At 35.3% G+C, this 16,459-nt stretch overlaps 1 protein-coding gene across 1 annotated transcript in view; it reads right to left on the reverse strand.

Annotated features, from left to right (window-relative positions):
* Positions 1-304: 304 nt before the first annotated feature.
* The window catches only part of LOC117344903 (neuralized-like protein 4), a 30,295-nt gene continuing 14,140 nt past the window's right edge, over positions 305-16,459 (reverse strand). The window contains exons 15-26 of the mRNA XM_033907780.1: positions 16,175-16,387; positions 15,670-15,768; positions 15,363-15,497; positions 13,368-13,541; positions 11,232-11,390; positions 10,081-10,260; positions 9,199-9,280; positions 8,705-8,809; positions 7,786-7,924; positions 6,676-6,791; positions 5,901-6,048; positions 305-5,467 (exon numbers count right to left, since the gene is read on the reverse strand). Coding sequence (XP_033763671.1) covers positions 5,263-5,467; positions 5,901-6,048; positions 6,676-6,791; positions 7,786-7,924; positions 8,705-8,809; positions 9,199-9,280; positions 10,081-10,260; positions 11,232-11,390; positions 13,368-13,541; positions 15,363-15,497; positions 15,670-15,768; positions 16,175-16,387 — 1,755 coding nt within the window. The 3' untranslated portion in view covers positions 305-5,262. The remainder of the gene's footprint in view (positions 5,468-5,900; positions 6,049-6,675; positions 6,792-7,785; positions 7,925-8,704; positions 8,810-9,198; positions 9,281-10,080; positions 10,261-11,231; positions 11,391-13,367; positions 13,542-15,362; positions 15,498-15,669; positions 15,769-16,174; positions 16,388-16,459) is intronic.

A 16,459-nucleotide genomic window follows, 5' to 3' on the forward strand; every position in this document is an offset into this window, starting at 1 on the left:
ACATGTACAGTGTGCGCTGCCTACTAAACGTCCATTACTACATGTTTACAATGAAAATCGTTATAAATACTTTGATGCACTGAAAATCATTTCATGTTTGCCTCAACTTTAAATTGTCTTCTTGTGTCATTTTTATGACATGACAAGCATCAGATTTATTTTTCGGGGTTTGAATTTATAAATTTAAAAGGGAGTAACAAATGTTTTAAGTTTCTTTTACAAATGCACTTAGAATACTTTGTTAACAAACCCTATAAATAAGATGTCATTCCCCACCGCCCGCCCCCCCCCCCCCCCCCCCCCCCCCCCCCCCCCCCCATTACAGTGGAGTGTGTCCTTAAATGACCTTAGCAGTTGTAGGACGTCAAAAACTATGCAAACCTAAATTGAAACATGTGGCAGTGATGTATGTACTGTAATAAAAAAAAAGGTGGAAAAGTTTTTAATTAAAAAGAGACATGTTTTACTAATAAACTCATTGCAGTACCTGGTAAATTTAAATGCCTGCAATAACTTGTCAATGAATATTTATGAAACATAATTATCACATTACAGAAGTAAAGTACAATTTAATCTGGAGCAATGATTAACAAATGTTTATGTTCCATTTAACCCTTTTAAATATCTTTCTTTCAAATTAACCTAGATACCATCCAAATAAAATTGGGAAAAAATAGAATGAATAATTGAAAACAACCAGTAGTCACAAGTCGAATTGCAGTTTCTGACATACCAGGATCAATGAAATGATAATTTCTAACGGCTTCCTAGCATAAAATTTAAACTGAACTTGGTTTTTAATGTCTGGGTTTTCCAATGCATTTTAACAAAGACCTATTAATTTGAACTATATTAGAGAAAATGATATCAAGGAAATGCTGTGATATATCAAAGACATATAGTTCCTGTTTAAAACAATATGTGAATAATAGTATATTAGAGAAAATGATATCAAGGAAATGCTGTGATATATCAAAGACATATAGTTCCTGTTTAAAACAATATGTGAATAATGTTATCCTAAATATCTATGCCTTCCATAAAATGAATGTAATTTTTAAATAAAACATAAATATATAAATAACAGCACTGAGTGACATGGATATCTCTAATCATAGGATACATTGTTACAACAGTAGGCCATACTGAAACACTGTCGCAGTGATGAGCTTAAAAATCCTAGATTGACAAATAGCAACCAATATATACTGAAACTTAATGACTCTGACAGCCTTATGTCTTCACAACAAATGCTAACAATATTAATTTGTAAGAAATACATTATCTAATTCAAAAGCAATAGCTTTATACTGTAAGTCCTATTCCAGTAAAATATATATCCCAAGGGAGGGCTATGCATGGTTGATGCAGACTTCACTAGCCAAGGGTGTTCAGTATGATACTCTCCACGGAGTGTATCTGATATACCTCCATGAGCCCATATTCATAAAACTGTTCTCTTGCTCAAATACACATTTTAAGCTCAGACTTTCGGTTATCAATCTGATATCTGGATTAATATAAAATGTATTTCAAAGATTTGAAGGAATCGCAAACGCATTTCAACCGAAATAATATTCTTTGATTTTTAATTCATTAAAAAAATAAGCAAGTTTAAAGGAAATTGGGTTGAGCACATATCTTATGCTGAAATATGGTTTCATGACTATGGGCTCTGGAGTTCTCCAGTTGGGTAGATATTTTGCTGGAGTGCCCCATCACAGATTTGATTTTTTTTTTACTTCAATGAACATCACATCACAGATATCATAATTGCAAATAATACATCAAAAGTTCAAAGTTTTCTTGGAACACCATCATCGGATACCCACGGCCAATTGCACTACACTAAGTGACATTTGCAGCTAAGCATAGTGCAATTGACTGTTGATATCCCAAGATGTAGAATAACATGCTTAAAATCTACAGCTGACAGGTGAAACCTTCCGTAGTGGAATTACATATATATTTATTAATACATCAGTTGTAATTATATCAGTTATAATCATGATAGAATTAATGTCCATGATATCATTTAAAATTTCTCATCTTACGAGTTGTTTGTACATAAATGTATCTGACAAGAATCTCATAATGTGTATATTTAGTATTTTCTAGTAATAAGTATATAATCATGCATATGATCCAACTGAACCCAATACTTTTAATTTTGTTTTTCATTTGGGTAGGGGATGGTGCTAGATTTGCAGCTGATTATTCTCCTCACCTCTCCCATACAATATAATACTTGGTATTTGAACATATCATCAAAAAGGAAAATTTGTGATGGACTTTTTCTATTGAAAGCATTTCAATTTAAAGGCTGCTTTAGAATATCAAATCATTGAAGTTCTGGTATAAAGAGGATTATTATAAGAATTATACAGTCTAGTTTTAAGTATATTTTCCATTTAATTTCTAGCCTGACAGGACTTGTGATTCTACATTTAATTTAGACTCCCACATGATTGATTTTGAAAAACATATAATTTTGATCTGTTACATTTATAAAGTCCATTGCAGGTAAATTATAATATTTTTTAAAAATAATAATGAAAAAAAAAAAAAACAAATATATAAATTAAGCATGATAGCACTTTGTAGATTAATTTCTAAATAATTTGTTGGCTGCTTTGTCATGATTGTCATGTTTTAAGGAGACAGAGTGATGTACTACTTGCATGTTCAAACTTTAACACACTTCTTCAGTTCAATATTCAATGATCATTCGCAATCTTGGTTAAGTGCAAAAAAAAGTTGTCAGAAGACAATATAGCTTACTGAGTGGGTTTAAATTCGGAATAAGCATTTTAAGCGTAGGTCAAGATTCACGGACAAGGTCAGCAGGTTCACCAATGGAAAGGTCTAATCAAAAGGAACACGTCAAACATGAAAGCCCTATCTCATACGGTTCACATGCTATGGCCAAGGTTAAAGTTTTTATAGAAGTAGGTCAAAGGTCACCATGTCCGTAAATGTAGTATCAAAGAAAAGATCTTGTCATAAGGAACATATTTGTCAAATATGAAAGCCCAATCTCATCCATTTATGAAATACTCCTACTGTGGCAATTGCATGAGAGTCAAAAATGTGTGTAAGGAATGATGAAATTGTAAGCAATATACAAAATTTCACTGTGATTTGTGATATAAGATTTGGTAAATACAAAATAATGCACAATTGATTTTTGTCAAAATAAAATATTATGATTTTGTTTCCAGTGCAATGTGATCAAATTATGAAATTGATATTCTGTCCCCTTTTCTCTCAAAGAACAGACTTTCTGACTTGGAAATTGCCATTTTTGGTCAATCAATTTGTAAACACAAACATGTACAATGACTGCTCCAACACAGACAACAAAACTTTAATGCTTTTTGTACCAGACATCACTTTCTCCCTATCATTACAATACTACACTTTTTTGTTTTTTTACAAAATGTCATTTAATAAAAGAAATGTCCTGTTTTAATATTGGTAGTAGCATTGGTACATTTGAATCTACATCATCTAGCCCCAATCAAACCATGTTGTACATATTAGGTAAGTATTGAAGCAATACTCGGTGGTAAGTCTTGGGGGTTTGTCATTCTTAGTCAACGAAAATCACTATCACATTTACATACAGCTTTATTATAATGAATACTTCTGACTAAGAACACCATTTATATTAATTTGGAATCAGTTACTTTTTATCAAAAGTAATAAAATATAATTGACTTAATATGAATACATGTTTCAGTATTTATTACAAATGAGAAAAACATGTCATTGGGTGTGAATACATCATTGAGACAGCTTTTCATATGGAAAATGTCAAAACAAAACTTAGTCTAATTTATACATTCTGAATATGTTATAGATTTCATATGAGAAATCTAATTATTGTTTATGTATAACAAACATCATACATGATTGGAATCCTGGTACCACATCAATCACCAGATCTAGAGTAATGGAACTTTTCCTGTTGACCATAACGTCCACAACCTCAATTCAATGACGTCACATCTCATACGGTTATATACATCAAGACTTTCAATGTTATTAGATGTAATATTGAAACATCTGAACTCAAATAGTTGTTTTATGGGCTCACTAGTCAGGATTTTGAAAATAATATCATTTTTGATTTGGGTTCACGGGGTGCAACTTTTTGGGATTTATAAGGGGTACGGAATGGGAAGATTCTTAAGTTAATAGGCAGTGACCTCAAAAGGAGTGGTAAGATTCTTAAGTTAAAAATTATGAGATTTTCTTAATGTTTGGCAGTATAGAATTTCATCCTGAGAATTGATATCTCCTTTTCCATTACATCGGTTAGCTAGCCTGGTTTCTTCAACTTAAGAATCATCCCCCTTCGATTGAGATCACAATGTGTCACACCCAAGGGCGTGAAAGATTCTACAAGACTCATCCACAAAATTCTTTACCTTATTTTTCCTCTTTTGTATGGAATATTGATGCTACAGCTACAATACAAGACATACTGCAGAGACATGATTGAAATACCAACCATGATATCTTTGTACTGTTGCCATGGAGTCGTACGATTGATAAGGACTTTTACACTGGGCAGACGTAGCTACTTTTTGAAGGGTATGTGAGTTCCTCATTTCAAACTCCAGTCACAAAAGCTGCTTGACATCATGGTAACAATACAATGGTGTCTTATATTGATGTCTTGCTGCAAATCAGTATTACATGCATAAGAGGAACCACAGGATAAGAAAAAAAATTGTTATCCTATATGTTCAGCCTGACAGTGATGATCATATTAAATTATTTTTAACAGAAGATCTATTTATATTTTCATAATCTATTAAAGGCGTTGAAAAAAAAACCTTTAAATCTGAAATAAAAAATTCCCACTTGAACTTTAACCCTGTATTGAACCCTGTATCAAACATTTTCACGAATGATGGCGAAATGTCCTGGAAGTGAACACCGTATCATGATCATAATACACTTTGTCATATAATTAGAAACCATTTCACTTGAATGACTTTACAAATGACTGGGAAATGTCCTGGAAGTGGACACTGTATCAAGATCATATTAAATACACTTTGTCATAATAACCAACCCTTTCACATGGTCAAAACAGCACTCCAGCAGATTTGTAGGTCATTGGTACTCTGTCTAAACACAGGGAAAATAGTTGATAATGATGAACGGCCTTTTCATCATCCTTATAATTATGTCAGTACATCTATATCAACACAAGTATCGTGTAAAGGAAACATCAGATCTCTTGTACATTTATTCTATCTTGACTAGTAGCCCATCCAGCATAATTGATCCCCGCTCCTTTGTTGACCATTCCAGCTCATTGTTGCTGATTTTGGGGTCAATCTGTTCATTAACCCCGAGTGACTGAGGCCCCACCTTGTAAGATCCTGGCTTCAGCCACACTTGGAATGCTACCCGTACATGATATGTCTTTCGTGTCTTGGGGTCAACCATTCTGTTCAAATTAAATGTAAAAACAAATTATTTTTAAATGCCTCTACTAGTCGTCACAGTAAATATGATCACTGTCTAGTCATGTGTTAATTACCTGTCAATGACTGTAGCCGTAATCGTCATTTTTTGACGGAGGCCGAATGACGAAAGAAAGAAAGAAAGAAAACAATTTCTCTTAAAACTGACCTACTTTTGGTACATGACACACTGCCTCACCTAGGTAAACCTATGCCCCGTGTATATATTTCCAATGAATGGTAGTCTAGGAAAGGAAGCCAGAGAAACTTTTGATGTAGGTTAGTGTCTAACCATACATTTCACTTAATTGGACATGATTGATCAAGTCTAAATCTTTAGACCATGTTTACTACTTCAGAGTTTGATTTTCTAGACACAAGTTATTTGAAGGAGAGCAATTTTTGGAGGAAAGTTACCTGTACTTTGGAGAAAACTCATTGCAGCCTGCGTATCTGATGGTAGGTGATAGAAAGATTTGTTTCAGGCCACAGCCGTCTGGACTGGACTTTTCTGTGACGGGTACAGGCTGGGGGAGGAGTATACTGCCTCCAGTCGCCACCTCACCTATAACATACAGTAGATATTCTGTTTGAACTTTGGTTATATTGAACTACTTCTTAACTCTTCTTTGTCCTAATTCTCTAACCTTCAAAATACACAACATTCAAAATTGACAATTTCTGTTTACATGGTTATTTCAATGGTGGTTTAATTTCATAATAGGTAAACTGTACTCGTGGGGATATTCCCATGAATTTTTCTGTTTCACCCGTTCTGAAGATACACCGAAAGATCCTCACTTATTTAGGGTCAATTTCCATGGTTACATTACTCTAAGCATACTAATTTCGGCACGTAAATGGATTACAATAGATAATCAAAAAGAAGAATTTATTGGTACATCCACAATGTTTGCCAAAGAAAGAATTGAAACTGAAATCTAGAACACTGATAAGACACCCATATCCCCAATATAGGGCCCTATTTATGCCAATCATAATTAAGCAGACATCTTTCAGCACAAAAGCTAAAAATAATATTACCACTAAAATAGTTCTGCTTGCAGTACACCTAGACTATTTTTTGTCTCATCGAGTCTTATTTATACTTAGAGTCTGAACAAAATGAAATTTTGATATCTACATCTATTATGAATCTTGAGACCATGCTCCTAGAGTTATCTGCCCTTACCCACAGCATGAAGATCTCCACTATCGAGAATTCTCCTTACAGCTTCCATCCTGGCCCCATAATAACCAACATGCCACTTCTCCGCTATATTTAATGCATTCGCTTTGTTGAGTAACCTGAAAATATTAAAATATTTATATATACATGTGTAGATGTAGAATCTATATATTCTACCATAAATTGGAATATTTTGGTGCTTTATGGTCAAAACAGGGTGGTTTTATTTTGGTGTTTAAATTTGGCATTTCCATCAGCCCTATATCAAATTTTGGAGTATTATTCTGATGTTAACGATGCATTACCAATATTTCTGCCATCTGAAAAAGGATGTAAAATGATTCCCTTTGGGCCATGAAAGTTTATCATCATGATGTGGTGATTGCTTTTGGAGTTATTACAATTCAAAGACTGAAAGATCTGCTGTGACCCATACAAAGGATTAACCCTTTTTTGTTAAAAATTACAATATTTCATACAAGTAATCAATTCTCATATATAGCCAGTGCAAGTGTCAGCAAACCTATATATTAGAACATTTTGGTTGATTGAATTTGAACTCTGAATTGATTGAAACCATGGCAACTTAACTGAGATACAACATGAGCAATGCTTTTAATACAACAAACAACATTCAAAACGAAATCAACACAAATTTTAGGAACCCTAAGTTTATTGTAGAATGACAAACCAACAAATTCCTTTCAACACCCTGACTCTGATAAATGGTCCTCTGTAAACAGTCGTTTTCACAGAAATTAAACTCCATTATGTAATTAGAGAACCAGAATACAGTGCGACTTGGAACCGGAAATTAAATATGATGCAAGTGGAATATTTGGCATTTTACAGTGTAATACCGATAATATCATGATTTGGTGTGTTAGATTTTGCTACTTAACGCCAAATTAACCAAAATATAACTACTGCCAAAATATCCCGATTTTCTGTAAATGATATAATAGCACCATTAATTTTTTTTTTTTTTTCAAATTAAGAATTATGGAAAAAAAATTCACATGACATCTGAAAATATCTTTCCATCAGTGGATATTTACATGATTTTATTGACAAACAAGGTACAGTTGTGGAATCGCAATTGTAGACTCTCACCTAATAGAAAACCTGCACCATCCGTAGGGGAGAGCATACTCCCGAGGAGGATCTCCACGCTTATGGTACACCTCCTCTCGTCTGATCTTGTGACAGGTCTCACAAAAACACACATTACTCTGAACATCAAAGTAGTTTTCTACAATACATAAAAAACATTTTAAAGACCACAGTTAAACTATTCATTCATACTCTAACTACAATGAAGACTTGACAAGTAAAACGTAAACACTGTATTCTTTTCTAAAATGTAAATTTTCACATAGGTTTTAACTCAAACCTTCCTAATATCACAAACAGAGGAGAAAAAAGAGCCGATAAAATAATCTTCTCTTTGAAATTTTAGAAGAAAATTAATTGATGTAAATTAATCCAGTTCTTTAAAGGGGCATTCCTTCGTTCGGACATCAGAAACATGCTCAATTTCTGTTGATGAAATCTATGTCCGAATGATGACTAGACGAGAGTTTGTGCCAACAAGTAATGAAATAAACACCAAAATGTGCAGAAAAACTGTATGTCTTTGCAGTAATTAGTCATACTTCGGGTCGAACTAAGAATTTTCAGGACTAAATACTTGAACAACTTTGGTTTATCTTGAGAGAAAAACTGCCTTATTAATGTAAAGATTATAACTTTTACTACTTGGAAAAATTACATATTTTCCAGTAAGTTTAATTTTGACAACCTAAACTTTGTTCAAACGAAGGAATGCCCATTTAAGATTGTTATAATTATGCTTCACATTCATTTGAAATGAAATAAAATTGCTCCTACCATGACAATATTCCTGGGTACATAATTATAACCATTGTAGATAGTTTTACCATCACATAATGACCTCTTCCTCTCAGAAATGTGTATTCATAGATGGAGAGACATTATCTGACCTGATAATTTCAATGACTGTATAACTAACCTGGTAGACCTAGCTCAGATTTGATCCTGGCACAGATGTTCTGGTATTCACAGTTCCTCGTCACATTTACATCACTGCTCACACGATGTAACTTTTCTTTCACTACTGTATTACATAAATTGAAAGGGAGATAATTCATCACAAGTGAGGTTTAATCTGTTGAAACTAGCACAAGCCAGATATTTTTTTGTTGCAGACACAAGTGGTAAATGTCAAACATTATGTAAGCTTAGTTTCAATATTGATCTGTTTCATTATCTGTGCCTTTTTTAAAAGTTGAACCATTTCATAATCAACAGTTACACAAAAGCAGCCAGTGAATCTAATCCAGAAACTTTATATGCAATTGTATTATTAATAAAAACATTCAATTATTAACCCAAGGAAAGAAATTGTTTGATAAAGATCTATAAAATCGCATGTTTTAATCTGATTTATAAAACTCCCCAGCACTTACATGTACCATATCATTACTTTATCAATTCACATCTTACCATCATCAATGTCTGCTTTTTCTCTCTCATCCACAGTGCTGACTGGTGATGAGACGCTCGTGTCCTCTGTAACTACGGTGATCTGTGTGATATTTAACAATAAACATTTACAATGTGAACAGTCAATGACAATGTACAAGTCCAACAGCTTTATTTCTTTATTACAGCCAACGAGTAAGGGAAGGGATTCTAAAAATAAACTTTGATATGTATGTGGCATCCTATGGTATAATATTTATCTGAAATCTGTGCTTTAGTATTTGTGTTTTTTATCTGCGTTACTTGTAATCGCATGTTTACTTTCATTTCATCTGTATCATACAGTATGCACTATTATAGTAGGCCCTGAATAGGCATACTATTGTTATTTATAGGTGTCGTGTGATATGGACAATGACTGCCCGCTTGACCCTTGACATGAGCTGCCCAATTCTTTCTTCCTTTTCCCGCCTTATCTTTCTTTCCTGTCTAACTTCTTATTTTGGATTTGAACCAGAAAAGACAATATACTGATTTGTACCATTTTCCTAAAAAGAGTTAAACGTCCTTCGTGCCATACACGGGCGACATTTAGTCAATTTGATTCGCCTGATTGTGATCACTATGGTTCAACAAATAAATATTCAGAATGTCTTCAAATAGTTGGTCGTTTGTCAGTCAGTCAACGAAGAGAACTCTTAATATGGCCTCAAAAGGTAACTAGAAGGCAATAGACTGACCAAAAACAGACTTTCTGTTGAAAATACAGCAACCTTGACCTTGGATTAACCATGACGATTGATTCATGACCTTGAAAGACAAACCTGAATGAGATATTTGTCCACTGAAATCTTACCTGCTTGCCTGCTGTAATTTCACATTTTTTACTGGTACAGAACCTACCTCCTGACACTGGCCGTACAGGTCAATAAGAGCATGACAAGGGTTAGGGACATCCCGAGCCGCCACACCTTGGTCCACCCCATTGACATACAGATGGAGACACGCCTCATCGTCCACTAACACACCCACACAGTGACCAGACTGGAGGCGGTCAATGTTTGGGCCATAGTGCTCCTTCACCTGTAACAAACAATAGTAGTTAGATCATGTGTTTAATTTACTAAGTAATACAAAAGATACCAGAGGGATCTTGGCACCCACCATTGAATGATCTTTATGGGTTCCATGTCAGACTGATCTAGTTAATCTCTCTATTTTTCCCTTTTTTCTTTTTTCCTCTAATTAATCTGATAATATGACCACATGGAACCTACATGTGAAGTTTGAGTAACATCCCTCCAGTGCTTTTCAAGAAATATTGATAACAAATTTCAATTATCAAAATTCAAGATGGCAGCCACTCTGCCATTTCGTTTTCTTGATCGAAAATCTTCATTCAAATGGCAAACTTGGGACCAAGAGGAACCTACACATGAAGTTGAGGAATATCCCTCTTGATGGTGGGCTAAAAACTTTATTTATTTCATAATAATTTTTTATACAATTTATGTTAACTTATATTAATCACTCCTGTTGGCCTGGACTGAAACTTTTGCAAGGTGTTAATGCTGGAGGAAACAATGTGGTCCGTTATAAATTAAAGTGGGGAAATCCCCAAAGAACCAACGTTTAGGAAAAAGTTTGTCTTCTAGGTCTGTGGTCCGTTGGTGACCTCATACCTTTTTCACTTCTTATTGGAATAAAATTCTTCATTGCTTACGGTGACAGGTGGGTTATCACTGTGCCACCACATTACCCAGGTAAATTACTATAAAATCAAAGGAACTCCTCTGTGGTAAGATTTGTCTACTACTTAACACTCTGAGTGACAGATATTTTATTCTTTAATAAGCTGATAGATATGATAAAAAAAATGATTTCTGCAATAATGCATTTGTTGCTGGTAATTACACAATTTAGCAGTACTTTTCATCCTTATAATTATGCAATTGTTATTTAACTTACCGAGTGTCAGAATTTACTTCATAACTATTGTATAATAATACGCCGTTACTGTTAACAAGAACTTGGCGATATGTAAAACATCTTACCTTGCAGCCACAGTTGTACACAGAATCCCCTTGGATGATCATGCATGACTTTTTAATACAGATGGCAGACACGGGAAAGTTGAATCGCTCAGGTGAGAAGCCTAATATTCCTATCATCAGTGATGCACTCCACTTAGAGTTGAGACTGTTTAGCTGCACCTGCAAACAAACATTGGAATTGTTTTAATAAACCTACAGTCTACCCTCGTTATATCGCCACATTTCGTCCGTGTCAATTATGGCGGTATAACGAGGGTGGCGTTAGTATCGAATCATGAAAATTACAACAGTAAAAGATAATGTTGTACCAACGTTTTAATAAATACACAATGAGTTAACATATAAGACACCATGGTATTGACCGTATATTTCGTAGCTTACAAAAACACATTTACATATGTAATTTCTGAAAAAAGTCATTAATTTGCTCAAGAAGAACACGCTTTCTTCTTGGAGTTTCCATCTCGACTGACAAAGCCAAATCGCTCATACCATAAATAAGAACACTTATTGAGCAGAAATCAGTCATGCTTTATTATAAATCAAACCATACCTGCGGGTAGATGTCACATATATAAACATTGATACATATATCTACCTGAGTGATAGAAACTCATTCAAGCGTATAACTAAGTAATTAGTTACCTGTGAAAAAGGAAATACCCTAATTCTATAAATAGAACACTAAAGAGTTCCTCGTTGGCAGAAAAAACGGACCAAGATGGCGATATCTTCGAGGGTAATATATAGGGATTCGGGACGTTCGTATTGTTATGAACGTGGCTGATGGCGGTATGCGAGGGTGGCGAACTTAACGAGGGAATTATATAGAAGGGAAATCCGTTCTAGGGGTGTAGGTGGTGGTATGCGAGGGTGGCGGTAGATTCGGGTGGCGATAGGTCGAGGGTACACTGTATTATGCATTATCACAACGGTATTGGATTTAAAAGTGTGATGCTTTCGTGACAACTCCGTCACCTTCATCAGACAAATGACCAGTGGATTGTACGTACACCGAGTGCTACAAGCATGTGTAAGTGAAAGAAATATCAAACTGACAGGTCTTTATGGCTACACTATAATTAGACGTACATAGAGCTGTTAAACAATATCCAAGTTGGCTACTCTGTATAGAAGTCAATTTGATTGGGATTGCTTTTAAAAGCTCACATAAATTAACATATTAAATGTGAATGATGTAGTTCAAATAGTCAGGTGAAACAATTTATTAGGGGTCTATATACCTTTCACAATATGGACAACACCACCATGTCCCATGCTTTACTTCATATTGCATAGTATAAATATCATGGTTAAATGTTACGAAAAGTCCATAACTAAACAAGAGAAGAGATCCTAGAAAGATCCTGCAGCCAACCATTGAATGATCTTTATCAATCTTATGAAAGACTGTTCTTTTCGCCTTCTTTCCCCTCTTAATCATTTGATAACATGGAGAACCTACACATGACATCTAAGAAAGATCTAAGAAGAACTTCCTGATAAAACAAACTGAATTTGTCAAAATACAAGATGGTCACCTGTAGGCCATTTTGTTTTCCTGATCAGGTTCAAAATATAAACAAGAAGGGACCAAAGGAAATCTTCATGTCAAATGAGAAATATCCATCCAGTAGTTTTTCAAGAAATAGCAATAAGAACTTCAATTGTCAAAATGCAAGATGGCTGCCTTTCAGCCTTTTTGTTTTCCTGATCAGTCTCAATATTAAATGGGCACAACAAGGCACCAAGGGAGACTTGTATGTGAAGTTTGAGAAATATCCCTTTTCAAGAAATAGCGATAACAAGGACAGTGGACCACAAACAGAGCAATTTGAGTAGCCCACTATCTGAAGATGGTGGGCTACAAAATTAGCATAATTATACATTTCATATACTAAATTGTTTTCTCTCGATCAATAATGTATTTCTAAATGTTAGATATAATGGTAATTTTATGAATTTTATTTACATTTGATTTAGCAGCCTTTTGTATTGAACATCTGGCACACATACAAGTGCATTAGTCCAACTACTGATTTTTTTGGTGAGTTAATGTCAAATTATCTCTGTCATCAATATAAGTATACATAAGTGACCACCTCCTGTTGTCTACATGTGTACATAAATACTTGCCTGGAAGAGTTTGTTGCGTTGTAACGGTCGACTAGATACAAGAACACCTTGGTTATAGCTAGCTGTCCGCCGGGCTGTCAGATTGTTGTTGCTAAGGAGAACATTTTTACCATGGTTACAGTGGAATTCAAAACAACAAGATGTGTTTGTATCCTGGTCCTGGTCACGTTCAGTCTGAAAAAAAAAATCAAAACCATCGTCTCTTAATTCCTAAACTTCTATACATACAACCATCATCCTGTCTCCTAAACTTCTATACATACAACCATCATCCTGTCTCCTAAACTTCTATACATACAACCATCATCCTGTCTCCTAAACTTCTATACATACAACCATCATCCTATCTCTTAATTCCTAAACTTTTATACATACACCCATCATCGTGTCTCTTAATCCCTAAACTTATATCTCTCTTAATCCCTAAACTTATATATATACAACGATCATCCTGTCTCTTGATTCCGAATACAACATTCTATAAAAATTATTATTGTAGTACAAATTTCAACCTTTAGTTATGAATTTCCATCACTTTCAATTTCAAACTGGTAACAGACATCAAGTGTACATACCAATTATTTTAATTGTATGTATATATTTTTGTGAGGGGGAAGAGGGGAATAACAGCATGCCTATAAATAAAACACTTAGTCTAGATCGTTACAGAAAACAATAAATTGTGTATAGCATTGAAGGTAAATGGTGACAGGTGATGGTGGGAGTGAGGCAAATACAGGTCTGCTATTAACATCAAGTGGGCAGGATGTGAGAGTGATAGGTCAAGATAGAGCACTACCAGGCAAACTTCAACTGAATAACTCTGTTACCTTACTGGCCTACTTACCTCATTACTGTGTTACTGGCCTACCTACCTCATTACTGTGTTACTGGCCTACCTACCTCATTACTGTGTTACTGGCCTACCTACCTCATTACTGTGTTACTGGCCTACCTACCTCATTTCTGTGTTACTGGTCTACCTACCTCATTTCTGTGTTACTGGCCTACCTACCTCATTACTGCCTTACTGGCCTACCTACCTCATTTCTGTGTTACTGGCCTACCTACCTCATTACTGCCTTACTGGCCTACCTATCTCATTACTGCCTTACTGGCCTACCTACCTCATTTCTGTGTTACTGGCCTACCTACCTCATTTCTGTGTTACTGGCCTACCTACCTCATTTCTGTGTTACTGGCCTACCTACCTCATTTCTGTGTTACTGGCCTACCTACCTCATTTCTGTGTTACTGGCCTACCTACCTCATTTCTGCGTTACTGGCCTACCTACCTCATTACTGTGTTACTGGCCTACCTACCTCATTTCTGTGTTACTGGCCTACCTACCTCATTTCTGTGTTACTGGCCTACCTACCTCATTACTGCCTTACTGGCCTACCTACCTCATTACTGCCTTACTGGCCTACCTACCTCATTTCTGTGTTACTGGCCTACCTACCTCATTTCTGTGTTACTGGCCTACCTACCTCATTACTGCCTTACTGGCCTACCTACCTCATTACTGCCTTACTGGCCTACCTACCTCATTTCTGTGTTACTGGCCTACCTACCTCATTTCTGTGTTACTGGCCTACCTACCTCATTTCTGTGTTACTGGCCTACCTACCTCATTACTGTGTTACTGGCCTACCTACCTCATTTCTGTGTTACTGGCCTACCTACCTTATTACTGTGTTACTGGTCTACCTACCTCATTTCTGTGTTACTGGCCTACCTACCTCATTACTGCCTTACTGGCCTACCTACCTCATTACTGTGTTACTGGCCTACCTACCTCATTACTGTGTTACTGGCCTACCTACCTCATTACTGTGTTACTGGCCTACCTACCTCATTTCTGTGTTACTGGCCTACCTACCTCATTACTGTGTTACTGGCCTACCTACCTCATTTCTGTGTTACTGGTCTACCTACCTTATTACTGTGTTACTGGCCTACCTACCTCATTACTGTGTTACTGGTCTACCTACCTCATTATTATCTGTTAAGTCGGACACAATACTCTGCGACTGCTGACTCAGTAACATTAAGTTGTCTGTAGAGGCGCTACTGGTAACAGACACCGTCTCCACAACACCGAACAGGTCGATAACAGCAAACACGTTCTGTAAACCAAAATCATGAGTCTTTATTATCGCTATATCAAAGGCCATGTTCACTACCTTTCTGGCTGAGCGCATATTTTGAGGCTAATATTCACACATTCAATAGTTGAATTGTGTTATCTTTGTATATATCAAATATTCCGTGATTATTTAGCTGTCAAATGACTCTGACCTTTTGTATATTGGAGGCTGCTACACCTAAATCTTCTCCGTTCAGTAGTATATGCATCGTACCATCCCGACATCTCTTGACACCAACCTTGTCCCCTACCTGTAAAACACGAATGAAGACAAATTACACGCCATGATAACAAATTCATCCATAAAACTTTTCAATTACTATTATCTGACCATTGCCAATTATCCTAAATAAAATTACATCAAAGTCAAACTCTGCTTACAAGAAATATAAAATGTATAAACTTTCTTTAATCATTATTTCTTTCATTAACATAAAATAGTTCTGTGACTGTGTTTAAATTTGATGAATTATATCTTGATATTATTAATAAGCAGATTATTTAAGTTTAGGTAGTAGTATGACTGTCTTTCCTATACAATACAATTTATCACAAGAAATGTGTAAACAGGTGGTTTCCAGTATCAAAGAAAAAACATGTTATTCAGCAAAAAAATGTCAGAATTATAATGCATAATAAAATCCTCTGTCACTTTACCTCTAAACGTTCCAGCGAAGGGGCGTAGTTTTCTTTGATGACAATTCCCGATTTTCTGACCTCTGAGCTTGTGACAATCCAGGTCAACTTTGTGGTCAAGGCAAGAGCAGATGAAGGAATGGATGAGATAGGAGTGGTGTCCGAGATGGCTAGAGTGGTCAGTCCAATGTGTAATGATCCCGACCATACTTTAGATAACTGCTCAACTTTTATCTGTGAATGGAAATCACTATTTCTATCGAGTTCTAGAAAGCAGGGGTATCCAAATGACTGTTTTAACCTGAG

Source organism: Pecten maximus, chromosome 16, assembly GCF_902652985.1.
Source record: "Pecten maximus chromosome 16, xPecMax1.1, whole genome shotgun sequence".
In the NCBI taxonomy this organism is placed as follows: Eukaryota; Metazoa; Mollusca; class Bivalvia; order Pectinida; family Pectinidae; genus Pecten; species Pecten maximus.